Source organism: Schistocerca serialis, chromosome 1 (genome assembly GCF_023864345.2).
Source record: "Schistocerca serialis cubense isolate TAMUIC-IGC-003099 chromosome 1, iqSchSeri2.2, whole genome shotgun sequence".
In the NCBI taxonomy this organism is placed as follows: Eukaryota; Metazoa; Arthropoda; class Insecta; order Orthoptera; family Acrididae; genus Schistocerca; species Schistocerca serialis.
The window spans coordinates 367,879,036-367,906,833 of record NC_064638.1 but is presented as its reverse complement, the minus strand read 5'-3'; the positions used below and the strand labels follow the sequence as shown (position 1 = coordinate 367,906,833).

The following is a 27,798-nucleotide window of genomic DNA, read 5'->3' as shown; positions in this document are numbered from 1 at the left end:
AACAGAGAGCTGGGTGGGGGTTACTGTTGCCAGAAACTAAATCTCATATCTGTGCTGTGCCTGTTGATGAAATTGGGAGGTGGGGTTACACTAGTCATGGCCTGCACCTGAATAATAGGAGAGGGAAGGATAGATTAGTTGATCTTCTGACAGAAAATGTAAGGGGGGCCACATGCACATAAGACAAAATCCCTGTGTTTACTGGAGTCAAAGGGACATATTTTTTAGGTTAGAGTCAGATTACAGATAGAGAGTATTGAAAGAGATTAAAACAGAACAGTGGCACAATGTCTGTAGCAGTATCCACAGAAATAAAATTTGTGTTTCATCAGAACATTAGAGGACTGAAAAACAAGATGGATGAGCTTCTTGTATGCCTAGAAAATGGGGTAAATTCTGAAGGTATAGATGTTTTGTGTCTCTCTGAACACCATGTAACCTCAGGGATGGAGAAGTTAAATTTAAGGGATTACAGATTAGCATTTTATTCATGTACAGTTAACTTGGAAAAAAGGAGGAGTTGCTACTTATATAAAAACTGGACACAAAGTCAAAAATATTGAAACAAATAGCTTTTGTGTGGATCAGATCCTTGAAGCATGTGCTTGTGAGTTGCTACTGCAATATACTTCTACAGTAATTGTAACAATCTACAGATCCCCTCAAGGTAACTTTCAGCTATTCATGAAAAATCTTGAGGCATTATTGAGCTACCTGTCAGACAAAAAGAAGCAGTTAGTGGTTTGTGGTGATTTTAATTTAGATTTCTTAAAGGATACAGATGGGAAAAAGAGACAGAATCTTTGTTTGGTTGTTTCAATCTAGTCATCATCATCTTGGACAGTTTCCAGCCACTGGCTGGGTCTGTCGGGAACACAAGCCTCTCCATCGTGTTCTGTCTTTCCACCATTCCCCCTCTTCCACCTTCGTCCAGTTCTCTCCTCTTCTCATCACACATTCCTTCACTCCCTTCACCCATCTATCTCTTGGTCTTCCTCTGGGCCTCTTCCCCTCCAGTTCCAGATCAAACATCCTCTTTGGAATTCTTCCCTCATCCATTCTCTTCATGTGTCCATACCACTGCAGTCTTGATTTTTCTATCCTGTCCTGTACTGGTTCCTCCTTTAGTCTTTCCCTCACATACACATTCCGCAATCTGTCTCGTCTTGTTACACCCAACCTGCTCCTCTGGAACTTCATTTCACTAGCCTGTATTCTACTTTTGTCGCTTTTGTGCATTACCCGTGTCTCACTTCCGTATGCCAATATGGGGACAAAGTAGGTTCGGTATATAATTCCCTTGGATTTCTGTGGCACCTCCTTGCTCCAAATAAGCCCCCTAATGCATTTGTAGAACTGCCCTGCTTTTCTGCACCTTTCATTTATTTCCATTGCGTTTCCCCCCTTACTTTCAATCACGCTTCCCAAGTACTTGAAGTTCTCTACCACTTGTAGTTTTTCCCCTCCACAAGTTATATCCACATTTGGCCTATTCTTCTTCCTTGTTGTGACAATTATTTCACTTTTCTTTGCAGAGAAATGCATTCCATATTGTGCTGCCGTTGCCTCCCATGCATCTAACTGCTCTTGCACCTCCTTCTCGCAATTTCCCCATAACATCAGGTCATCGGCAAAAAGCACTGCTTTCATTTTATGATCTCCAATTGCATCTGATACTTGCTGTAGGATTTCATCCATAACAATCTAGTATCTGTTGTAAATTTTCCTACACGTGTGCACCAGGATAGGAGGTCACTTATCGATAACATTTTCATAGACAGTGCTCAGGCAGAAACAATTAATGTGTACCCAGTTGTTAATGGGATATCTGATAATGATGCACAGTTAACGGAAATAACACATATAGCACCCTACAGGATTCAGATAGGTTCATACAAGGCAGGGAGGCTTATTAATGCGAATTGGATATAGAGCTTTAAGTGCAGTCTAGAAGAGCTACACTGGGATGAAGTATACACAGAAAATGATGCTGATGCCAAATTCAATTTATTCCACCATAAATTTGTCTCAGTATTTGAGAGTTGCTTTCCTGAAATGTTATCCAAAAAAGCCATTACAAAGTCAAGTAAGCCATGGATTATTAAGGGAATTAAGATATCATGTAAGAAGAAGAGGGAAATATATGGACAGGCCAGAATAAGTCAGGATGTAATATTTTAAGGAAAGTCATTAAGAAGTCGAGAAACGTGTTCTGACAGAAATTAATAGTGGGGATAGTAAGATTAAAACTATATGGAACATTGTCAATGGGAGATGGGGCAGCCTGACAGTGCACAGCCTACCATAGCAATAAAGCTAAATGATGATGTTGTGAGTGATAATTCACAAGTTGAAAGTATTTTTAACAATCACTTTCTGGATGTAGCAGCAAAAATAGGGTTAAAGGGTTCAGTTGAAGAAGCAAAAAGTAGTTAAAAATGTCATTCCCCAGGACTTTAGGCCTTTAGAAATAGCACCAACATCCCCCACCGAAATTAAGGGAATTATAAATATACTGAAAAACAAGAGCTCATGGAGTCTCTAATAGAATTTTGAAGTGTTGTTCTAATTTAATAAGTGGAGTCCTTAGCGATATATGTAATGCTTCACTGGCACAGGGATTTTTTCCAGACAGATTGAAATACGAAATTGTCAAACCTCTTCATAAGAAAGGAGACAAGTGTGTCTTAAATAATTATAGACCAATCTCATTGCTGACTTCATTTTCTAAAATTTTCGAAAAAGTTCTGTATTCAAGAGCAGTCTCACATTTAAGTGAAAATAATTTACTCAGTATGTCACAGTTTGGATTCCAGAAGGGTTACTCAACTGAGAATGCTATCTACACATTTACCCATCAAATAGTACAAGCCATAAATAACAAATTATCTCCAGTTGGTATTTTTTGTGACCTCTCGAAGGCATTTGACTGTGTGGATCATGTCACATCTTAGAAAAACTCAGGTTTTATTGAATTAAAGGCTATACATACAGCTGGTTTGAATCATACTTAATGAACAGAAAGCAAAACGTTGTGCTGAGTAGCACAAATAATGTTGGGAGGGTGGAAAATTCTAGTGAATTGGGAGATATCACAAAGGGAGTCCACAGGGTTCAATTTTAGTTCCTCTGCTGTTCCTCAATCATGTGAACGACCTCCCACTTAATGTTCGGCAAGTGGAACTAGTACTTTTTGCAGATGACACGAGTGTTATACTAAAATCCCATTCCAGAAATAGCAGCTGAAGATATTGTTAAGGATGTCTTTCAAAGAATTATTAAGTGGTTCTCAGAAAATGGACTCTCCCTTAATTTTGAAAAAACTCACTATATCCAGGTCTGTACACCGAACAGAGTCATAGCGACAATTGATGTAGCATATGAACAGGGTAGATTTCTCCAAATTTTTGGGTGTTCACATTGATGACAGCTTAAACTGGAAGAAGCATATTACTAAGCTTCTCAAACAACTAATTTCAGCTTCTTTCGCTCTTCGTATAATCACTAGTCTTGGTAATAAACAGATCAGTCTCCTCACATACTTTGCATATTTCCACTCAATAATGTTTTATGGGATAGTTTTCTGGGATAACTCACCACTTAGATATAAAGTATTGACTGCACAAAAGAGAGCAGTGAGAATAATTGGTGGTGTTCACCCAAGGATGTCATATAGGCAACTTTTCAAGGAGTTAGGTATTTTAACAGCACCATCAGAGTACATTTATTCACTAATGAAATTCATTACAAATAATCCATCTCAATTTGCGAAGAACAGTGATGTTCATACGTACAACATGTAACAACAACAACGCTGTACTATTGTACATATAAGTAATTTTTTTTTCTTCTGATTTTTCGATAAACTTGTGTAATTAATGTTCTGATTCCATTTCTTTTTTGTTTCATGCCATTGTGTTAAGGAAACCGTAAACAAGTTTCAATGTGAATATTAATGTTTATGTCAAATGTGAAGCAATATTGTAATAGAATTGAAATGTAACAAATGTTGAAACTGTTGTAAGATGTTTAAAATTGTAATTGTGCGTCTGGTCCATACATAGGCAATGTGTTAGGATACGTAGAATGCAAAACCTCGGGTGAATACCCTGTCTGTAAGGGAGCGGTAAAAGGTGGATGGCAGGCTAGCGTGGGAAAATGCACGCGGGCACTGCATGGCACAATGGGCTCAGCAGTAGTAGTTGGAGTCTGGCACTGGTTTGAGCAACACTTTCTGGAGCGAGGAGGCTCTCCTGGAAGACGTAGTTTCACTGAGCCTCGGGTATGTCGTTCCAAATCCCACACAGCATGGCAAAATTCCATAGGCACTAAATGGAAAAGTATTGAGATGCTATGAAGAATTAAAGTGCCGATACGTCAAGAGCCATAACTGTGGTTGTATGTGTGCTCTGTGTCTCGCCATCTCGCCGCCCGCCAACCGCCGCATCGATACAAGCAGGTTGAAACTTTTAGTACTGTATTCGTATGGACCATAGAGTGAACTGTTCAATAATAACCTAAATTTTACCAGAACTTTCCCGTCATTTAATTATCCTCACAACTAACCTAGACAGGGTCCTTTCCAAATGTTGTGCAATCCGAGTGTCCCGAAATGAAAAATTAAATTGTGTGTTAATAATAATTACTTGCAGACCTAGCAATGTTAGAATGGTGTTTAAAGAACTGTTTTGTTAATGAACCAGTAAATAAATAACGAAGGTCTAACGAAGTTGAAAGATAACTTTAATATTGATATAGTAATGAAGTTTAATTATTTCGAGACAGATATAAAGGTATTTAAATGAGCAGTAAATAAGATGAAAAGAGTTGTAACTTATATACTGGAAATCCTGAACGCATAATAATTTCAGTAATCAATTTTTTTAATATAGTGATCACAACAGTTTCAGGGACCCCCCTCCCCCCTTTTTTTTATTCATTTGAATTCTGAAGTGTTCTAAATTGGTTTGACCAGCAAAAGTTAAAGTCAATATATAAGTCAAAATTTATCAGTATTTTATCTTTATCAAAATTGACATTTTGCGTGTGTCACGAAAGTGCTATTGCTAGGGTAACCTATGCCCAATTTTAATCAGATTAATAGACAGTATGAAGTTTTGTAGTATAGTATAGTGTGGTGTTATGTATTCATGGTTTTTCCATATCAGTACAGAATGTGAAACTATCAGTTCAATAGATTTTCTGGTTCTAAAATTCTACTATATTATGCAGTGTTACTACCTGTTGTTTTGCATGAATATCTACCAACTTGTACAGGGAAGAAACTCAGTTAATGCCTAATTAGGCTGGCGACCGTATTATTATTAAATTGGTAACATCTTCAGTGTTGCTTTTGGTCCATCCTGACGTGTAGTTGCATTTTGGACTTGCTTGATGGATCATTGTTATTACAGAGTGTGTTTAAGTCTGATTTGCCACCATTCAGGTACACACGGTCGATATCTGTAAGAAAATCCTTTCTCATAAGGTGAATTCTGCTCACTTACTATAGTACAGACTTTAACGAGTATTGTGTGCCCCACACGCACGTTACAAACACTAGAGGGAAAAATGACCTTTCCTATCCATTACTGAAGCTGTCAGTTGCTCAAAAAGGAGTACATTATTCAGCAACTAAAATCTTTGATCAGTTGCCCAACAACATAAAGTGTCTGGGAGGTACCAGATCAAGTTTTAAATCTAGCTTAAAATAATTTCTTTTGGACAACTCCTCCTACTCCATGGACGAGTTTCTGTTTCAGAAATGTACCTCTAACTGTAGTTGCATGTGTAGAACTAAAAATTTGAGTAATATTAATATTAGCACTATTCATGTGTGTGCGCATGTTAATCTGACTTGTTCTACATCATATCGATACAACAATTGGGAAAATGATCTACGGAACATGACATATCTAAAACTAAACTAAACTTACTATCAATTCATTCCTTGGTCCATTACATGTCCCTGAATGTTTCAGTCCATACTGGATTTTACAAAATGATATCTGGGAGTGAGAGAATACGCTTTACAGAGTAAGCGAAGTGGAATAAAAAGAGACACCAAGTGAGACTAAAAGGATCAGCTAAGACAACAAACACAGAAATAGATTTACCCTCCACAGTGACTCTGGTTGAAAATAAAAAAAAAAATATATATATATATATATATATATTTTTGTTGATTTATCATCTTCCTCAGTTCTATCACAGTTTCAATGTATTGTAACAAGAGGCTCATTAGTGTGAGATGTCTTGAAGTTCACACTATTCATTATCAATATCATTAGAATAACTGCTGTTGCCACAAGGAATTGGCTAGATGGGTGAATGAATGCACTGCATATAGGATGGGTGGCAAACACGTTTGTTTTTCAAAACAGTTTTCCTCCTTTCTAACATACTACACACCAGATTGAGGGAGATAAACAAATTAGAACTTTCGATGAAGGACAAGAAAGATTATGTAGCAGTAAAAGTTGTTATGCCAAATAATTCGAGAAAGAAGCAATCAATGGACAATACCTCTTCGTTATTTTATCGGTTTTCTCTCTTCAAATTTATGACTGCCTTAATCTTGGTTTCTATATTACTATTCTTTCTCATTAAGTCTCAAACCACAAAGGCATTTCATTATAAGAGACAGATCAAGAGGAAACCATAGATGGTTCTAAAATGCTTGAACATTAGCAGATATTGACGAATATTAGTATCAGATTTATTTTGATGATAATGACCCATTGAGTATTAAAACGTTGAGAAACTATTTTATTTCCTGAAGAAATATTTGAAAATGATTGAGTGTGTGTGCATGCACGCAAGTGCCCGCACATGCACACGCACACACTTCACTCTCTCAGCTGAATACATGGCGTTGTCTGGATGTGTATTAATTCCAGTCCATCTCCTCCTTCCCTCTCGCTATCCATCTCCTCCTGTTCCCTTTATGTCAATTTCCTCCTCCTCCCTTCTTCTCCATGTTATAATCTGCACCCCAATACAAGGTTGTTGATTTACACCCCATAGTAGTTCTTTTCAGATGGTGACTAATTTGTGTACCCAGTTTGGTTGAAATTGATCCAGGGATTTAGGAGGACCTCAATACCTGTGGTTTTCCCCGTGTACACACAGATCACATATATTCGGTTTATTTGTATACGTACTTCATCCGTATCTCCAGCAAATTTCCCCTTGCTGTTCTGTTCACACACAGCTTGATGTTTATGAGGTAACATCTCCTGAAAGGGGTGTCCTACAATGACATTTTTGCAAATACATTCAGTGGTATATGTGAATACTGTGTACAAAATTTGTCACAAATAGAGTTAGTAGTAAAGCAGTAATAAATTAAAGGGTGATGCCTGATCTGGCAGTTTTACTGCATGAACAGTGTAAATGTAGTAAGCGAAAAACTTTTTGGGAGGGGGGTATCGGTGAGAAAAAGTCTTGTAAATGTTTGCAATTATGTGTAAAGTTACTTGCAAGTCACTAAGTGCTCTCATTCTCAAATACTGGATGAAGATAGTCTAGCTACACATGTGTTATGAGCTAGACCTCTTTTTCATGTCCACCCATTTTGAGAGGTAAGTGGTTCTTACCCCCACAGTGGTTTAGGAATAGATGTGGAACATACACATACATTTTATGTATATGAAAAGCAATTTACCTTAGTTTACTCATGTTTACCCATATTTACAAAAAACTGCAGTTACAATCTTCTTATCTCACTGTCATTTACACAGTTTCTATATCATGTATTGGTCAGGAAACTGCAACTTCTGTATGCTGTTCAGTCTGTAAACTACAACAATGATCCAAATAAGTTAAAAGATTCTGCTGACAATACACTCGCCCAAGCATCATATTGGTTAAGGTCAAACGGGTTTGTCCTGAATAAGAACAAAACACAGAAAATGGTATTTAGTCTAAAGGACAAAAGTCCTTTTAATGATCCCTTTTATATAAAAGTTCTTGGGGGTATCCCTAGATGGCAAATTGTACTGGGATCAACACATAAAATACATTAGTGTTAAATTATCCAGAGTTATTTACTTATTAAGATGTCTTATGAAATGTGTACCAGAACCTTATGTTAAAACATGTTATTTTGCACTGTTTCAAGTACCATGTTACATGGACTTATTCTCTGGGAAAACTCGAGCCACATTCAAAACATATTACATCTGCAGAATAAATCAATCTGAGTCATTACAAGTTCTCGGCATAAATCACATTGTAAGCCTTTGTTCCCTGAATGTAAAATAATGACTGTTATAAATCTGGATATATACCAAGCATTAACCCATTAAAAAAATTTACATGAAATAAAACATAGAAACAATATTCATGGGCACAACACAAGAAATAATAGTTCCATACATATGTCATACCACAGATTATCAAAGTCAATCAATAGCAATGAGCTAGTGGGCCATAAACTATTTAATAAGCTTCCACAGAGGATACAAGTGTGAATTTAGGAAAACATTAAATAAATGGCTTGTTGCCAATGCCTTCTACGAATTGAAAGAATTTTTTGACTGCAACATGGAACTGTAAGCTAACAACTGACGTGGCCAAACAGTTATATTTGCTAATGTAATAATGATTATGTTACACATATAAAAAAAATTGTCTATTGCTGTAAAGGCCTAATGACAATAAAATTGTCTTGTCTTATCTTGTAATCATGTTGTGAAACATCATTTCAACCTGAGACAGTACACCCACAGTCACTTTACAGCAAGAAGGATTGTCGGCATGAGAAGTTGCCCACTGAAATGGCATGCACCCCAGTGAGTTCATTAGAACATTCAACTGCTATCGTGACCCACAAAATGTTGAAGATCTACTTTGCAGGGGGTTGCCTGCAGTTAGTGACACCAGTTACAACCACTACCTACAATTTATTGCTTATAGGTATCTTGAGGAAGACAGGAAAAAATAAATAAACAAATAAATAAAATAAACTGTTTGGGTATTGGTGTAACCCACTGGGATGACTTTGATGACTCAACATGTACTTAACCATTTCAACAAAATGAATTTGGGTACAAATCCCAACAGCACTTCAGCATGCAGAAAAGATGGGCATGAAAACACGTGGAATAGAAACTGTGTCAGTGATGTCATGTTCTCATCGTTGTTGGATTCAGGAATTGTCCAACACCTGTGTCATATAAAGAGTTTAGGACAGCCAGGCACCAATGTATGCCACAGGTATCCTTTTCCTTGGGTTTGACAGGGACATGGCTCAATCATGTTTTGGGGCTGGTATCATGTATGAGAGTCACACAGCTCTCATTAAATCGAGGGTAAGTGAAGTATTGGGACAATCTTGCAATCTATTTTCCAGTCGTACACTTCAATGGCGAGTGTCCCTTTCAAGATGGTAACGAATGAGCATGGTGCACTCATCTCTCATATGCATCCCTCCAAGAGGCAGGAATCAACTGAATGTAATGGTTTGCAGTATCTGTTGACATGAACCCAACTGAGCATATTTCTGGATGGTTGAGACTCTCAGTCCCTTGTCATAAATACCCTCCTAGCACACAGGATGACCTCCGGAAGCTGGAAGTGGCTTAAGCAGCAATGACTTCACCATTTTGTGGAAAATGTATGGAGGAGGATCTAAGCATTTTGCAGTGCACAGGCTGAAGGAAACATAATTGAATTTTACCAAAAGTAGATTTTTATTTTGAAGATTTGTACTTGAAGACTGTTTTATTTCACTTACAGTTTTGGTTTTATTTTACTGTAATGTACTTTTTTTTAGTTTCACAAGTCTTATTCTTTGATTTCTCACAACCCCTGAATCTAACCAAGACCACACACATTCATAGATTTGCTGGGGAACCAAATTACCATCATCGTCACCACCACCACCACCACCACCACCATTATTATTATCATTATCATTATCATTATTATTATTATCATCATTATTATTTTATTTATTTATCAGATTATTGTATGGTTTACATTTTGAAAATTTTCCCACCTCATTATGTAAACTATATCAGTCAAAACAAGTTCTTTAATTGTTTTATAACCGTATACATATTTATTTGCATATGTCTGAGTATTTGATGTGTATTGCTTATTGATAATCTTTCATAAACTTGTAAAATTAATGAAAAGACCAGCTGTATAACAACTTGCTTGTTCCGTATTTTATAAAGAGTGCCATGCCCCTATTTTCACAACGATGTATGTTACTAAATGCTGTTAAAATATCCTGCTATTTCTGGAATGATGATTTTATTTTAATACCAATTTTCAGTGTTAGACACATAACACTATGCATTTTGTTAAAGCATTATCAGTTGTGATATTAAAGCTTCAGCAATACACCTCAATTTTCCGAAAATAATTTATTATGGCAATATTAATTTCAAATAAAAAAAATCAATGTTATTGTGCAATATACATTATGTTCTAATAGCCATACAAACTACACTTTAAAAGTACAGTTCAAAGAAACAAAAAAACAACATGCAAGTTCTTGGTAAATTTTTATTAAAATAACAAAGCAATTCTTACAGAAAATGCTCCAAATTTTACATTTTTAAAGAATGTTACAACACACACATCTGACTGCAGAAGAAAGAAGAAAGTTTCACACGAGGCAGTCAAAACACAATGGCAGTATTGCATAAAATATGAAAACTTTAATTTTTTATCATCTTCCTTGTAACAGTATTTATGAAATACAAATACTACTTCTATTTTCACACAGAAGTATTTAAGAACACTGCCATATATTGCTTATCAGACAAAAGCATAAATAAAAAGTATCACAAACTGAGTTATAATATAACAAGTCAGGTCTTAGATTGACCTGGATGTGGTAAAGACAGAAGAAAGGAAGGTAAAAGATAACAGATCTTTCAGTTAATATCATTCATTCATAGTTACAAAGGCTGTAAGTTGCTGCACCTAGATGAACTGCTTACCTATCTGTCTTCATTCAAACGGAATGCAGCACTATTGATCACATAACAAAATTTGAGTTTGCAGCAGTTCATTACACACTGCTTTTGTTTTAAACAACTGGAAAGCAGAAAGCAAACTATAATTTTCATTTGTGCTGTGATGGTAACTACGATTTTGCCTTTGGAAAAAACAACTGAATTACCTGTGCATACAACAGCCTTTTTTCCTTTTCTTTTTGTCCAAAAAATTATTAATAGCCACTGTAATATAACTTTCTCAATACTGAAAGAAAGTTCCAGCACAGTACTCAGAGCATTGTATTTGAAGAAATGCTATGTAAGATTGAAGTCTCTATCAAAATGCTCACAAATTAACTTGTCTTAAAGCTGTTGTTCAACAAATGACAGCAGATTGATACTGTTAAACCATTTCATGTGGCAATGCTTTATACAGAATACTCATCCTCCAGCGATGCATTTTTTTTACAATGAGTGTTGCTACCATGTTTCTCTGAGTACTTTTCAAAATAAATCTAGCTTCCACACGATTCTGAAATACAAATTTGGAACATATACAAATTCTCAGAGAAATACAGTAGTGGACAATGGTGCTGAAAGAACTAAATTTCTCAATTTAGGTCTTTTTCTAGGTATTGAGTGTTGTCTACATTGAGAAGCTGCCCAGATAGAAGTCTGCTGCCCTGTAGTTCAAAGATCACTTCCTGGATCCTGCAACATGCCTTCACGCATCCATTCACAAACATACAAAATTAAATTTAAATATTACATAGCCTTCTTGATAAACAGAGTTCTTGCAGAACTATTCAGTGCATAGAAAATGAGTATAAAGAGTTAATTCTCTCAAAATAAAGCATAAATATATTAGAAAAGAGACAGCACTTTCAAGAGAATACAGAACAATAGTAATTAGCTGTCAGTCTTTAGCATTTCACACAATTCAACTGCATAACATTAGGCTTTTAGTCTTCATTCTATAGTCTGAACCTCAACCACATCTATCAACTGTCTTAACAGAAATTGAACTGGGAAGAACATAAAACAAATGAATTTTTGATATGAACAAAGACACACCAGAAAGAATTATACAAATATAATGCATCATTGCTGTATCAAAATATAGCATGTCTGTAGTATACAAACACTATATTTTTTCTATTATGACATTCTTTACGTATTGATAAACAGAAACTACAAAAAGCATTCTTGGGATTATGTTAATTTTCTACACTTCTTGTGAGGTTTAGACTATTCAGTTTTGCATCATTTGCATGTTAAAAGTGTATACATGCACAACACACACAGAAAACTTATTACTGCTGTGTGGTGGAAGTCAACTCCTGACCTTTACTTTCAGGCTTTGTAGCCAATGTTTCACTTATCCTCTGCCATATATTGTCAAAGGCATCAGCGCCCATGTAATCAAATCTGCCTTCTTCCCATGCCTGCCGGCGCACATGTTCATCATATGCGATTTGAGCTGCTGTTCGAGGTGCTCCCAGTGTCAGCTGTGCAAATGCTCCAGCAAGGCCAGCCTGTGATAAGTTAAACACAAAGTAAAAATTTTACTACTGTACATTAAATACTTTAAAAAATGAACAAAAGAGTCCAAAGACTTGGATTAATCTCATTTTTAATTATATTCTTTTATTTAATGGTTAATCCATGGAGAGAGAAGTAAGTTATCACTGAATGTACACCAACTTATGATTAGAGAGACAGTAAATGAAGTGAAAAATGACCCCCTATGTGACAAAATCAAAATTTTCTTTTCTGCTTGCTCATCATATAAAATGTTTGGTCAATAATTGACATCTCCGTCACAAATCAGTTACAACTCATCAATTATTATGACACACCAAGCAATGTGTCTAGGTACAAGCTTAAATGTTCTTTCAGATTATCTAAGAATTGTGATCCAACTTAGGTGCAGTTTTTCCATTCGCCAGTATTATTAATGGCCAACATCACAGATTATTAATGATTTTGACCATTTGTATTCACAATAAAATATACTCTATTAGGCTCCAAATTCACATTGTAATACAGTCCTGACAATAGAATGAATTTATTTATAATAGGTATTGAACAAAATAAAACTACAGATGAAAATTTATTTAATCAGCAGTGTAAGGAACCAAAAAACAAGTAATCAGAATTTGTGTGAAAATTTTGATAAAAGGGCTGTATAGAAAATTTATACAATATGACAAATAACAATGTAATGTGTAAATTGTGATACTGCTCTCACAACTATTAATAATTTACTTTTGCAATTTTTTATTATTAGTTGTTGCGGAAAAGGTCTACAATGCTGGAAGAACATTTAGTACTTGTTGCCACCAACTGAACCTTGATTACCATCTAGCAAACACAGAGGCTGCTCATATTTGGCACTGATATCAAAATGTGATTTAAGCAGTTACTTGTTTCATGAACTATTTACATGTATGAAATTCATTGTCTGATTCAACTCCCATTCAAGTAACACAGCATACGATACACAATCTGAGGTAACTTCTATCATATTGGAACACATAACAGCTATAATTACTAAGTGATAAGTTTGGAAGCAAATTAATTCATTAGCCATCAACTTCCATTGGAACTTCTTTTGGTAGGAGGAGGACTGGCAGTCTTTATTAAAATACAATGTTGCCAAGAGCCTCCAGACAATATCACTACATATGCTCTACACAAACATTAGGCTATGCACTGTGGGTCATTGAGGAAGGCTTTACAGATGTGGATTATGATGATGATGATGATGATGATATTGGTTTTAGGACTTTCAACAGCATGATTATCAGCATATTTTATGAACATTAATGTATGCAATTTCTGAAATGAACAAAGAAATCTGTCAATACAAAAATAAATTTACTGTGATGTACTATGAAAATTCATTAGCAGCATTTTTGAAAATGTGTGACAATGTTGGTGTGAAATGATGTAACATAACACCAATCTGCAGACTCCATCACTGCCAACACTGACTGACCAAATTTGATTGAGTAGTAAAGGCTCCCAGATAAAACATCCACATAAAGCCATTAGGCAGGTAATGACACGGTCACTCAGCACTGCACAAACCTATGGGCATGATCACTGAGTTACTTAGGATGAAATACTGTGTGATGAAATTAAGATTAGCTGGATAACAGACTCATTTTTCCCCAGATACACATGACTGGCTGATCAACATAATAGATGGCCAGCCACTCAATTTTTAAATATCCTCCTTAATAGCTTAGGGAGCATTCCTGACTAGGATGAACTTGACTGTCAGTTAGGTAAAATGTAAACATACTACGAAAGTGTAGCAATACTACAGCATGCTTCAGTAAGAATGGAAACACCACATTTAAAATATTAGCACTTGACAGATAGCCTTCCTCTGTGTTTAAATACAGACACAAACTGAGAGAAAGCCTGTGTGCTCTTATTAAATGGTTTGCATCTTTGGAATGAATAACGATGGGTGTCTGAACACTTTTGGGAAACTGTACATGTAAGTTCCAAATTATTTCTCCAGTAACAGTGAAACTATCTTCCTTAGCTCTATAACAGAAATTTTTCAGGGTCAAAAAGCTCATGAATCCATTAACATCTTGAAAATATTGTCATCTTACTTCCACAGATTATTGTGATAAGTTGGACAATTTTGCTCCTCCCATTATGTCGCCTCACTCTGTCTTGAGACAGTTGGAATCTAGAACTGCCTAAGGCATACCTTTTAATAATAATGGAGCTAAGAATGAAAAAATAATCAGTTATTTGCTTGGATGGATTTGTAAAGCCACAAAAGCTGAAATAATTGAAAATGCATGCTTACTTACTTCTGTTATTTGCTGTACTCTGTCTGCTGCAGGTCCAGTATTGATATAGTCACATTCACTCTCTATACTACTGTCCACATTATGATCACTGTGGACCTCATTTATCTGGCCAGTGTTAAGAGGATTAGGGAAGTTTAAGGCTTGTGTAGTATTAGGAAATTGGGACACTTGCTTGCTGTCTTTGTTCTCTATGACCGGTACACTTAATTCACTGTTTTGAGTCCCGTCCAAATGCTTGTCTTCAGAAGTGCTTTCAGTCCGTGAGACATCTTCAGAACCAGTTCCAGACTGGTGAAAACAGTTATGCCGAACTTCATCCTCAATAATACAATCTACTACCACAGGTAATAATGTTGATCTATCTTCAGAAGATTCTAAATTCTGCTGCCAATAAATGTTGTCATCATGCAATGCTTTATTGATGACATCAGTATTTTTAACTTCAGAATCTTTATCACAGTATAAATGGACTGAACTACAAGCTGTAATTTCACTTTCTGGGGAAGAATCACCTTTCTCAGTTTCATATACTATGCTAATGGTTTTATCTTCCACAACTGAAGGTGCAAAAGCAGGCAATGATTTTATACAACTGTTATTATAGTGTTCCTGACTTTCCACATGTTTTGCATCACTGGAGTGTTCTGGATGACATGTTTCATTGTGCTCTTCCCATGGATCAGTGAAATAGCTACTCACATTGGGGCTACTGTACACAGTTTCAGCAAGATTAGAGTTCTGGTTATTAGAGAAATTGGATGCAAAGTTTGTATCAGCTGTTACACGTGCAGGATGTACATCAGTACGTGCAGTAGAATGTGCAGTAAGCGGTGCCACATAAGAACTTCGATGTTTCTATCAGAGTAAGTCATGCAAAACAAAGAAGAAATTAAAAAAGTTAGTCAAAATCAATGCTATAATAAATGGATGAGTAAAAAAGCAATAAAATGAAGTACTGCACAGGAAACCATCACCATTCTGTTAGAATTTTAGTGAACTTTTAACAACAAAGTAAGATTCAAAATGGCTCTGAGCACTATGGGACTTAACTGCTGTGGTCCTCAGTCCCCTAGAACTAAGAACTACTTAAACCCAAGGACATCACACACATCCATGCCCGAGGCAGGATTCGAACCTGCGACCGTAGTGGTCGCACGGTTCCAGACTGTAGCGCCTAGAACTGCTCGGCCACTCTGGCCGGCAACAAAGTTAAGATTTTTCTACATTTCACCTCTTACTAGAAAGTAATAACAAATTCTACCAGAATGGTGATAGAATTTTAAAAAATTGTAAAACAAAAATATACTTTTTTAAAAAGAAATAGCTACATTTTACAAAATTATGATTTAACATCAACAAATACAGTAACACAAGCACACACATTTATTTGCTTTTTGTTTATTTCACACACTTTTTCACCTCTACATGTCTACACTAGAAAGCTGAAATGTGGTTGTTTAATTAAATCTTTATAACAAATTTTATGTGCTGAAGCACAATTCTTATATGTAGTAAGTAATAGTCACGATTTAGAACACTAACTTTAGTTAGAAAAAAATCTTCAGTATTTAGTAAGTATAAAATGACATGCACGGCTCAAACTCTACTCTCCAGAGGACATCGGTGAGGCAATTTAACTTCTGATTCTTTTATGCGTATCATACAGAACTCATGAGTAGGTGGTTCAATTACTGGACTGTTTGAGCTTAAATCTTTGTGATTAAGAACAAGCCCTTTGTATTAAATCAGAACATGGCTGGTTTCTTACAGCTCACTTCTATTCATGAAGAATTTTATGTAAAAGAGATAGTTTTGCTGTATTGTGTTTTTGTGGGAACCAAGAGCATACACAGCAAGAAATGATCAATTTTTCTTGGAAATGGGCGAGAGAGAGTACAGAATTGCCAGTTAACATTCATTCTACCCTTTGTGAACAACTGGTTACACAAACAACAGAAATTCACACATTTTTACCTTAACTACATAAAGGAGAAAAATTGGTCAAAGGTAAGAATATTTTGAAAGAATTGGAAATGCCTTTACAGATTTTCAATAGTCTCCCTAAAGTAAATTAAAAGCACAGAAGAAAAATGTCCTGCAATATGGTCTGTACATTGTGAACTGTATTATTCAGAAGAATGGAATAAAGTATAATTCTTAATACGCAAACTGCTAGGAAAAAGATAGGCAAGATGCCAATGGGGGCAGAATTTTATTACGATTAAGATATCTTATATCTAGTAAGGTTATTACAGATTCTGAATAGGATTAATTTGGGTGAAAAATCATCCAAGATGGGGGTCAAGCATGCTACGGTAGCTTGCTTGGCTTAATAGATGTAGTGCCAAAAATCTTCAGTGGAAACTGTGAATGTCACATGTAAATTTCCTGATTATGTTATGATAATTCGAAATATTTCAATTACAGCTAAAAACTGGGTGACTCATATGATTAGAACAGGTTTCAGGGACAGGGATTAATGTGGTATTGGTCTTAACCTCTTACGCAACAATTATCTTGTGCAATGAGAGAACCAACTCATAGCTTCACCCTAGGAACATACAGATCTGAACTTATTGATTCGGTTAACATAGAAGACAGACAGTGCCCATAAGGTTTCTATAGAGTCATTGACCAAAGGGTATCAAAAGGAATTTTAAAAACAATAGGAAAATATTTCTTTCCTTCTCATCCCTTCTGGTAAGACTTCACTGACAAAGGGTTCTGGGTAACTTTTTTTAACAATAACCTTCTTCTAAACCTCTCCAGTCCTTTTCCTTCACCCCTCTTCCCTCCCCTTGAACAAGCCTGCATACATCAAACATTTCTTTATATGTGTGTTCTCCAACTGCCACTTGTTGAGTAGATTTTTTTTTATCTATGCAGTTACATTATATTTCTGATTAGGAAGTGTGACAAGAAACAGATTACAGAAGACTGAGCAATTTTCACTGAAAATTCACCTCTGGGGATGAAAATAATAAGTAACATTGGATGCAATTCAATGCTGAGAACAGTTGTGAAGGGTGGAAAAGACCCACTGTGATTCATTAGCCATGTTGCAATGTTGTTACAGAAGCAAAGGGCTTCATCACAAATTTAAATCAATCTGATGCATTGTTGACAAACAAAAGATGAATAAAGGAAAAACAACATTAAGCATTCCACAAAATTTAAGACAACATTCCATTGCTGACACAATGAAATATCTTAATAAGTTCTGATGTTACATAAAGTCAGTAAAAATGTCAGTCATGCACATATTCAGTTATATTGACAAAGGCACACAGGATGACATGAGGCTAAAATACTGAATTTTATCTTCCACAATTGTTTCACTACGAAAGATTGCATTATAGTTTCTCCTATCACTCACTGCACAAATACCAAATTAATCTAAGTTTATTGTTGGTCACCTGAACATCAAATTGTTGCAAGTGTTTAGAAAAAAAAAGTGCAGGCCATTTCAATTTTCAAGGTAGATCATTTTTGTAAAATAGTGGAACACTTTTTAAGCACAAGAAAATATGATCCTTTTGGACATCATAAACACTGTGTGACTGAACATGGAGCCTTAACAGTAACCTTGTTACACTCTACTTGTTCTATTAGTTCACAAATCATGACGGCAGTACACACATGCACACAGTTTATGTCATGTTATTTGACTTTTAGGAAGCAATTTCTACACTGTCACCTAGTTGACAAAATACAAGCTTATGAAATTTCAATTTGAAGTTCCATTATGCTGTTCACTTAAAGGCTGTCATCGAGGAAAGTATTATACCAGAACACAGACATGAAATGTATGTAGGCCTGCAGAGAGTCACTGCATGGTGTAGGAATTGGCAGATGATCCTCAACAGAAGCACATGCAAAGCACTGAGCACAAAATGATGCAAGGGTCACATGAGATTCTTCAGAAGAACTTTAAGGAAATGCAATTCACTCACAAGACAGATTAGCTTACAAAAATCCTTGTTTGGCTGATTCTTTAATATTGCTCATCAATTTGGGACCTTTACAGTGTAGTATAAAGAGAAGATTGAAAGAGCAGCAGCAAATTTTGTAACAAGTTTGTTTAACAAGAATGAGATTTTCACAGGAATGCTTGCCACAATACAACAGCGTGTCTGCGGTCAACTGTCACTAAGTTGATTGACACAGAATCAGGAAACAATCCAAGATAAAAAGTGTTGGCACTACTGCGCCATGACAATGCTTCAGTAACATAATACATTGCCTCATCTTTGTTAGATCTCGTGTGGTAAAGAAAAGGTTACAATTCCATATTATTAGATTTTTTTATTTTGGGCAAATAATTTATAACCATGCCTTTTTATATAAATATACAGGCTTATCCATGCAGACTGACAAATGCCCATGCTTAAAAGAAAGAGAAAAAGAAAGAAAGAGAGAGAGAGAGAGAGAGAGAGAGAGAGAGAGAGAGAGAGAGAGAGAGAGAGAGAGAGAGAGAGAGGAGGGGGGGGGGGGGTGAAACAATACTTACTTTTGAAGCACAGATTCACACTAAACACTGCAAACTCTGCTGCATTTACTACAAAGTTAATGAGATATGCTTGAATTCCTACATACAGTAATCCATACATGTTATAAAAAATGTACGTATGTTCCACATCTCCTCCTAAACCACTGGACCTATTTCAACCGAATTTGGTACACATATAACTTACTATCTGGCAGAGAAATACAGTGGGGGTAAGAACCAGCAACCTCCGATTGAGATTGAAGTGATAACAAGGAGAGAGAAGAGGTGAGGAGGAGATGTTCTAATAGAGGTAGAATAAATACATACCTGGGCAACATCAGGTACTCTGCTAGTATTTACTATAAAATTTAAGACAAATATTCTCTTCACATTGTAGCACCTTATGGGGAACTCACCACTTATGTAACTACTGGCACAATAGTCTTTCTTATTCCAGTAGAGTTACCATGTGCGAATTATCAATTTGTCATAAATTTGTGCATCTTTCCCACTTATAAAATGGAGTTTTAATTTCAGCTTTGTAATGCAACTTTGTGAATAATGCTGTGTGGCCCATCAGTTTCTATTTTGGTTCACTTCTGTGTCAGTAGTGTATAACAACTATTCATCTAAAATGCTCAATCAGTTGTTAGAGCAGAACTTAACTGATACATTATCACACTTTTCAGAAATGTGGTAGCAACATACAATACAATCCATTGTAGCATGTTTCGACAATCTGTGACTAAAAGGTAGGTCTTTGGTCTTGCTATTGTGATAGTCATCTGTTGTCACACAAAAAGTTGAAATGTGTGCAATAATGTCCACAATTTTAAATAATTCACTAGTGTGAAACAATGCCTTGAGTGATACATCTCAAATTTGTGGATTCTTCTCCTCTCAGTCACTGTCATTCATTAGTTCAACAACGTAAAAAAAAACAACAACGGAATTCTTCCCAAAAACTGAAGCCAATCTCAGTATAAAATAAGAGCCACTACCATGTCCTCCTGAGACAGTGAATGCTAAAAGTACCTACTGCACCTATCTGCAGAGTCAGTGTGACCTTTTGTAATTCAATTGACTGCTGTCTCTCAGATTGTACACAATAGTTTATGTGAGGCAAACTTATTTCACAAATACTACATCATTTAACTGCAAATAGGAAGCACCATAATTTAAGTTCCATACATAAATACTAAATATGTATAACTACAGCAGGTCAGTACTGATATTCAAAATTTTTAAAGATAATAGCTACCACCATACAATATTCACAAATATTCACAATTAAACCTAAAACTGAACGTTCTGTTTCAAGAAATTTAGGAGGAAAAGTCTAAACTCAGGTTTTCTACGGTATGTAGGGAATCTCTCTTCCAAAATAGGTCAAATCTTCAAAAGAGTTGGAGTAATCCTTCACCTGCCAACATACATACCACTCATTGGCTCTGTAAAGGATGTCTGATCCTTTGCAAGGCAAATTTGTACAAGATCCGAAGTGAATGAGGTTTATGTTATATTGGGTGAATGGTACGAACTGTTCAATAACAGTACAATGAACACTGATGATTCTACCACCTGACAAATCTGTGGTGAATGAACACTGCACTGCGATGGACCACTCGTGACCAAGATTACAGTCCTTGTGCAGTGCCATGTTGCCTCACACATGTTTATTTACATCATGGCTGTCAAAGCATTTTTCGAGCCAGCTATCCGAGTTGCTGGTTTATTTCTATTGAGAATGTACTTATTATTGCACTTATTTATTGTTTTTCAGAGATATGAGTTACTTAGTTACACACTACATTAAGAGTTATTCTTGTATCTTGAGAGAATATTCTACATGTTTGCTGAACTTCTCCAAAACTACTGATTCTTAATAAGTTTCTTATTTTCTGTGCCATGCAATAAAACTTATTTGTTCCCTGCACAAGTGTGTATATTTCATACACCAGCCAGGCTAGACCTCCACAAGTGTAACTTCAAAGGTCAGATGCCACATCAAGCAGCCAGCCTGACAACTGTGTGGTTTTACAATTATGTCCAAATTTTGGCATCTGCTTCGTCCTCTGGAAATTGAGCATCAAGAAAGCTATTGAAATAATGTGGCAAAGGACTGACTTAATCATGTTAGTGGCTTCAATTTGGATAGAGAATGAAATCCAGCACTTGCAGTAGTTGGCTCTTAACAACAATAGTACAGCACCCATGTTGATAATGCATAATTATTGTGTGCCAAAGTTACTACAGTGTTCATTACAAATGACATGCAATTAGGATATATCTCTGCCTCATGAGTGACATTTCAAGAGCTGTTAGTGCTTGTGGTTGTGTGCGCATCAGTGCAATACATCAGCTTGCTTAATGTCAGTCTGAAGACAGCTGGACATCTTGTAGCAAAAATATCAGAAGATGAAAGGTATTGGTTATGGGAATGGCTTCATTAAGCATGAAAATATGAAGATACATAATGAACAATGGAGATTCCAGGTTGCACACACACGTGTGCCTGCATTCATTCACACATGACAGCCATCTCCAGAAGGCTTTGGTCAAAAGCTAAATCTGTAACAGTCTTTTCAATGTGCCTGCCCACAACTTGACACATTTTTACAGTGAGTAGCAACCTATCTTTTTTGGTAAGATGTACATTGAGCATCATGTACGGCAACAGACATTAACTGTATCAAAGTGACCACAATGAAATGGCAATTGTGCATCTGGACTTACCCTAATCATGCTACTGAGCAAGTTGGCACATTGATTCAGTCACTGGACTAGTATTATGAAGGTTCCACACAAGTTTATGTTCAACATCCAGTGATCTTGTCATTAATGGGATGTTGAATATAATATTCCTTCCTTCCTAATCACACTTTTTCAAACAATAATGCAAGGAGAGGAAAGAGTGGAGACAAAAGTGAAGCTCTTCTTTTGAATTTATATCAATAAATGCTTAATAGGTTTCATTATCACAAATGATATTACTAGTCAACATTTTTAATACACTATGTTTTGCAATTCTCAGCAGGAAAGTCTTAGTGGCAGAGAATATGGAAGAAAGATTCAAATTCATAGCCTTTCTACCATAAGTACGAAGTCACCTTTCACTCAATATGGATGCAGCAACACAATTGTGCTTTACGAATACAGGGTAGTTTGTCACTTGCCTGGGTGCTGGTCACTTGTGTTCAGTGAGCTAATATTTCTTAGGCTATAGTGAACTCTGGAGGGCAGATTTTAATGTCAGTTTATTCTTGTCGTTTTTAATTTATGAACATTCCAACCTCAGTAGCACCACAGTTTAATAATATTCTCCTGTATGGGAGTCTGATTGTAGTTTCTCACTTACTCCCAACGGCTTTGTTTGTATTGTTTGAGATATTATTCAGATTTTTTAAACAGTATGGTATGGATGGGGACAGTTATAGTAAGCGGATACAAAGAGTACTAGCTGCTGTCTGTAAACAGCTGGAAGCTGCGATGGCCACTGTCTGGAGGCTGCTGGATACTGTTCAAAGCTGCAGTGACATTGGAGCACCAGTAATGAGACTCCATGACACTTTTGGCACCACTGGAATCCATTGTTAATCTGGATGTTGCCGCAACTTCCGATACACAACATCTGACTGGTCCGTCTTCACTTGCGAGTGAGTGATGGACATGGTAAGTTAAAGCACCACTGTGTGGGAGGTGAAATAGGGAACGGGGATGCACAATTCGTGTCTTACACCTTAGCAACAAGTATGCAGTTTTACCCATTGTCGATAATACTTCTGAACCAGGGCAAGATGCCTCTCCCGTTGGACCAGTGGCTGATTTTCCTGTCCAGTCCAGACAGGTGCAGAGACTGGGTTATGTTAATCACTGGGAGTTCCAACATAGGCAGGCAATGAAATCCCTTAGGGAAAGAATGAAGGTGTGCACTCAGTACGTATGCCGGTGGGGTCTCATCCAAAATGTGGACGAGGCTCTGCAAATAGTGGCACATGTCAGCATGAAGACGCCCACTGCTTAGGCATAATATTAGGGACAGAAAGTCAGGTGAAAGCAGAAGTGAATAGCAACGATATCTTAACTTCAAAATGGAACGTTTATCGTAAGGTTACTCACCACTGGTGGCAGCATTGTACTGCAGAAGCCGAAAATATCTAGGGAGGGTATCATGGATTCCAAATGAGAGTTAGTTTGGGTGAATTTAAGCATCAAGTATTTTAAATGGTGATGTGACGCTTTTATACACTGCATGGATCAGGAGCTGTAGTGGAAGAGTGCTTCAGAGAAAACATGCATATCATTAATAACCTGCTCATGTTGTTTTAATAGGAGGTGTCTTCAACTTGCCAGGCAAGGACAGTCATGCTTTGAATAATGATGCCAGACACAGGGATTTATCTGAAATTATTCTCAATGTTTTGTCCAAAAATTACTTTGAACAGATAGTTAGAGAGTCAATTTGAGAAGGTAATCTCTTAGACTACTTGGCAACAATTAGACCTGAACTTATCAAGCAGTTTAATGTACAGGAAGATATCAGATCATAAGGCCTTGATAGCAACTATGACTATGGGTATCACAAGGAATGTTAAACAAGAAGGGAGTAGACTTTTACTTCACAAGAGTGACAGATACAAATAGCAGAGATATCTGGGTAGTCAATATCAAATATTCAGTGCTGAGGTAGAAGATGTGGAGTACAAATGGAAGAAACTCAAAACCATCATTCACTATGCCTTAGACAAATATGTTCCAAGCAAGAACTTAAGGGATGGGGAAAACCACACCGTGGTTCAGTTGCTGTGTCATAAAACTGCTGCGTAAACAAAGAGAGCATCACAGATTCAAGTGAAGTCAAAACCTAGCTGACAAACTAAAGCCAAATCAAGCAAAAATGAGTAAGGAGAGCAATTACACAAAAATTCAATGTCTTTCAATGTGAAATTTTATCAACTTGTCTGACTGAAAACCCTAAAGGTTTTGGTCTAACGTAAAATCAGTAAGCAGTTCAAAATCACCTGTTTAGTCACTTAGTGACCATGCTGGCACTGAAACAAAAAGATAACAAAAAGATAGGCAAAATACTGAATTCGGTCTTCTGAAATTGTTTCACCACAGAAGGCTGTAACATGGTCCCTCCTTTCAAACATTAAATGAATGTTCAAATGGCAGATATTGAGAACCGATCACGGAATAGAAAAGCAACTGCAATCTCTTAATAGTGGAAAGGCTTCATGACCAGATGAAATGAAATGAGCATGTGGCATCATTGGCCGGGAGGCCCCATCTGAGGAAGTTTGGCTGCCGAGTGCAAGTCTTATTTCAGTTGATGCCACACTGGACGACTTGCATGCCAGTGATGAGGATGAAATGATGAGGACAACACAACACCCAGTCCACGAGAAGAGAAAATCTCCATCCCAACTGGGAACTGAACCCAGGCCCGCTGCATGGGAGGCAATCACTTTACCACTCAGCTAAGCAGGCAGGCAGGCAGACAGGACCAGATAAGATACCTGTAAAATGCTACAAAGATTATGCAAAAAAGACCGATAGTGCTGTAGACAATGGTGGCATTCAGGTTGATGCAGTGTTTCTTGACTTCAGGAAGGCATTTTACATCGTCCCTCACTGTCATCTAGTAAAAAAAAAAAAAAAAATTACAAGCTTATTGAGTATCGTGACCGATTTATGACTGGATTCAAGATTTCTTTGCAGATAGAAAGTAACACATTGCTCTTTATGGACCACAAATGAGAGACGTAAATGTAATTTCTGGAGTACCCCAGGGAAATGTGACAAGACTTACTTTTTATAATGTATATAAATGATCTAGTAGAACGCGTTGGAAGCTTTTAAAACTGTTTGTACATGATGTTATTGTCTGTAAGACAGTAGCAATGCCCTAAGACCATATCGATGTGCAGACTGACCAACAGAAGACTGATGAATTGTGAGGGCTCTGGCAGTTGATCATGAACATTAATAAATGTAACATATTGCACATACATACAAGAAATCCACTGTTATACGAGTACACTGTTGATGACTAATTACTTTGAGTAACATCTATTGTAAAATATCTAGAAATAACTATCCAGACTGACCTTGAGTGGAATGAACACACAAAACAAATAGTAGGAAAGGTATGTGCCAGGCACCTTCGTAGAAACAATCTTAAGGAAATGTAACTCATCCATGAAAGAAGTGGCTTACAAGGTGCTTGTTATGCTGATTCTTAAGTACTGTTACAAAGATGCTCTAGACACTCCAATAGCAGACCTTACATTGTGCATCACAAAGAAGTTTACTATTGAAATTTCGAAGAGTAATTTATGGGTAGTCCGATAACACATTACTTCCTGCCATATACATCTCGCAAAATGATCATAATGAGAAAATTCGAGAAATTAGAGCTAATATAGAGGCTTACCAACAATCATTCTTCCCACATGCCATTTGCAAGTGGAATAGGGAAGGAGGTCAATTAGTGGTACCAAAAGTACGCTCCGCCACACACCATCAGATGGCATGTGAAGTATTGATGTAGAAGTTGTAACTACAGACTGACTCAGAGCAGTCAGCTTTCCATAGCTGTATTTAAGAAGCTAATAGAAGTTCTCAGACTTAGATTTGCTCCGCTACAACAAGATCTGCACCTGGGTGCAAAATAAACGTTTCTCAAGGAATCCACGATTCAAACACTTCCCTGTTCACTGCAGTGCCCCCATCTGATCTCACACAAGACCTGTGAGTGAGAGAGAGAGAGAGAGAGAGAGAGAGAGAGAGAGAGAGAGAGAGAGAGAGAGAGAGAGAGATAGTGTGTGTGTGTGGGGGGGGGGGGGAGAAACCATTTGTGGGCGTTATTTGAAATGTTCCTGATAAAATAGGTATGTTAGGCAAGGTTTTGGGGTCGACACTATGTCACATAATTTCCAAGAGTAGGTTTCAGACCTATGTGAAGGTTTATTTCTAGATAAGCAGAAATTTGCATTGCTTCTACAGAATATTCAGTGTGCTTTTTATACTTGAAAAGGAACACCATTTTTTTGAAGGATACGAGTACAGTGATAAATTACTGTTACCTACATTTATCTTTTACAGTGTTCTATTTTACAAAGATAGCTCTTTTAACTTTTACATAAAATACTTTGGTTAAGGTTACTATGTCTGTGGACTAATTCTTGTTGCTCATACAGTCTGCTCTTGTAAAGCTTACTTTACGATCAGATTCTTCTGCTATCTCCAAATTAAAGGTGCTTTCTATCATGTGTTCGATTCAACGAAGGTGTAGAAAAAAATTGCATTTTTCTTAAGAGATTTATTTATTTTCCATTTCTGATGTAGAATTTCTGTATCCATTATTGATTGTATCCAGTTTAATCCACATATCACATATCTTACATCAAGTACCGCACTTATCAAATTTTCATAGCTCATGTACATATTAAATTATCCGAGAGGATCATTTGCGCATGAGACATAGAAGTATGCAGTAACTGAAATACAATGTATGATTTGTAATTTATAGAGAACCACTTAAAATGGCTTAAGGCCTAAATTAGCCAATCATGAATATAAAAATATACATTTGCTAATAAATATAGCAACGTGACAGTGAAACTGTCAATCCAGTACCTGCTGCAACATGGCAGACTTTGTATTCAGATTTAGTGTACATATGAGTTGCATCTCTGTTGCCTCTCCAAGAGCATTTGCGAAAAAATTCCAAAATTTTTGAGCGTTCTGCCTGATGAGAGTGATGGCTTTATGAAGCACTTAAAACACTTTCCATATAGGAAATATAGTTGCAAAGTTTGGAAAATAAATTCTGTTGTCTTGGGTTTGTTACAAAACATTCCTTCACCAATTTATTGATTCAAGAGGTTCTTTCAGAATGACTTCGTGCATTCTCCAACACAATCACAAAATCTAGGCACATTTGTGTATTAGACATGCAAAATATGAAACTTCCTGGCATGCTGAAACAGTGTGCCAGCTAGAGAGACTTACTTGGGACCTTTGCCTCTTGCAGGCAAGAGCTTTACTGACTGACGTACCCAAGCACGACTCACAACCTGTCCCATAGCTTGACTTCCACCCGTATCTCATCTCCTACCTTTCAAACTGCACTTGTCCGCATAAGGCAAAGATTCCGAGTCTGAGTTGCCAGCACACAGTTTTAATCTGCCAGAATGTTTCACAGTAGTTACGCATTACACAACACAACCTACTCATTTTGTTCAGTCCCTCTTAAAAGGTACTAAGCAAAATCAAAGCTGCATGAATCTGTATTTTCTGTGAAGTAGACTGCTTTCCATACCCAAGAGAGAAAAAAAAAATGTAAACCACTGTAGCTATTTACATTTATCAAATATAAATTAAATTGAAACAGAGAACAAAAAAATTTGTAAAGATTGAAGTACAGGAATTAAGAGACATAAGGAAATAATGAGGAGTATGAATGAGCTATTTGTACTAGGACTGTATTAATGGTGAAAATGTTAGAAAA

General features: G+C 36.5%; 1 protein-coding gene across 3 annotated transcripts in view; it reads right to left on the bottom strand.

The window, feature by feature from the left end:
• Window positions 1–27,798, bottom strand: part of LOC126470495 (proteoglycan 4-like) — a 73,735-nt gene that overhangs the window by 25,450 nt on the left and 20,487 nt on the right. For 2 of the 3 annotated variants that reach the window (XM_050098371.1, XM_050098381.1), the window contains exons 7-8: window positions 14,795–15,649; window positions 12,301–12,490 (exon numbers count right to left, since the gene is read on the bottom strand). In XM_050098371.1, coding sequence (XP_049954328.1) covers window positions 12,301–12,490; window positions 14,795–15,649 — 1,045 coding nt within the window. The remainder of the gene's footprint in view (window positions 1–12,300; window positions 12,491–14,794; window positions 15,650–27,798) is intronic. The other variant, XM_050098390.1, reaches the window with a different exon arrangement.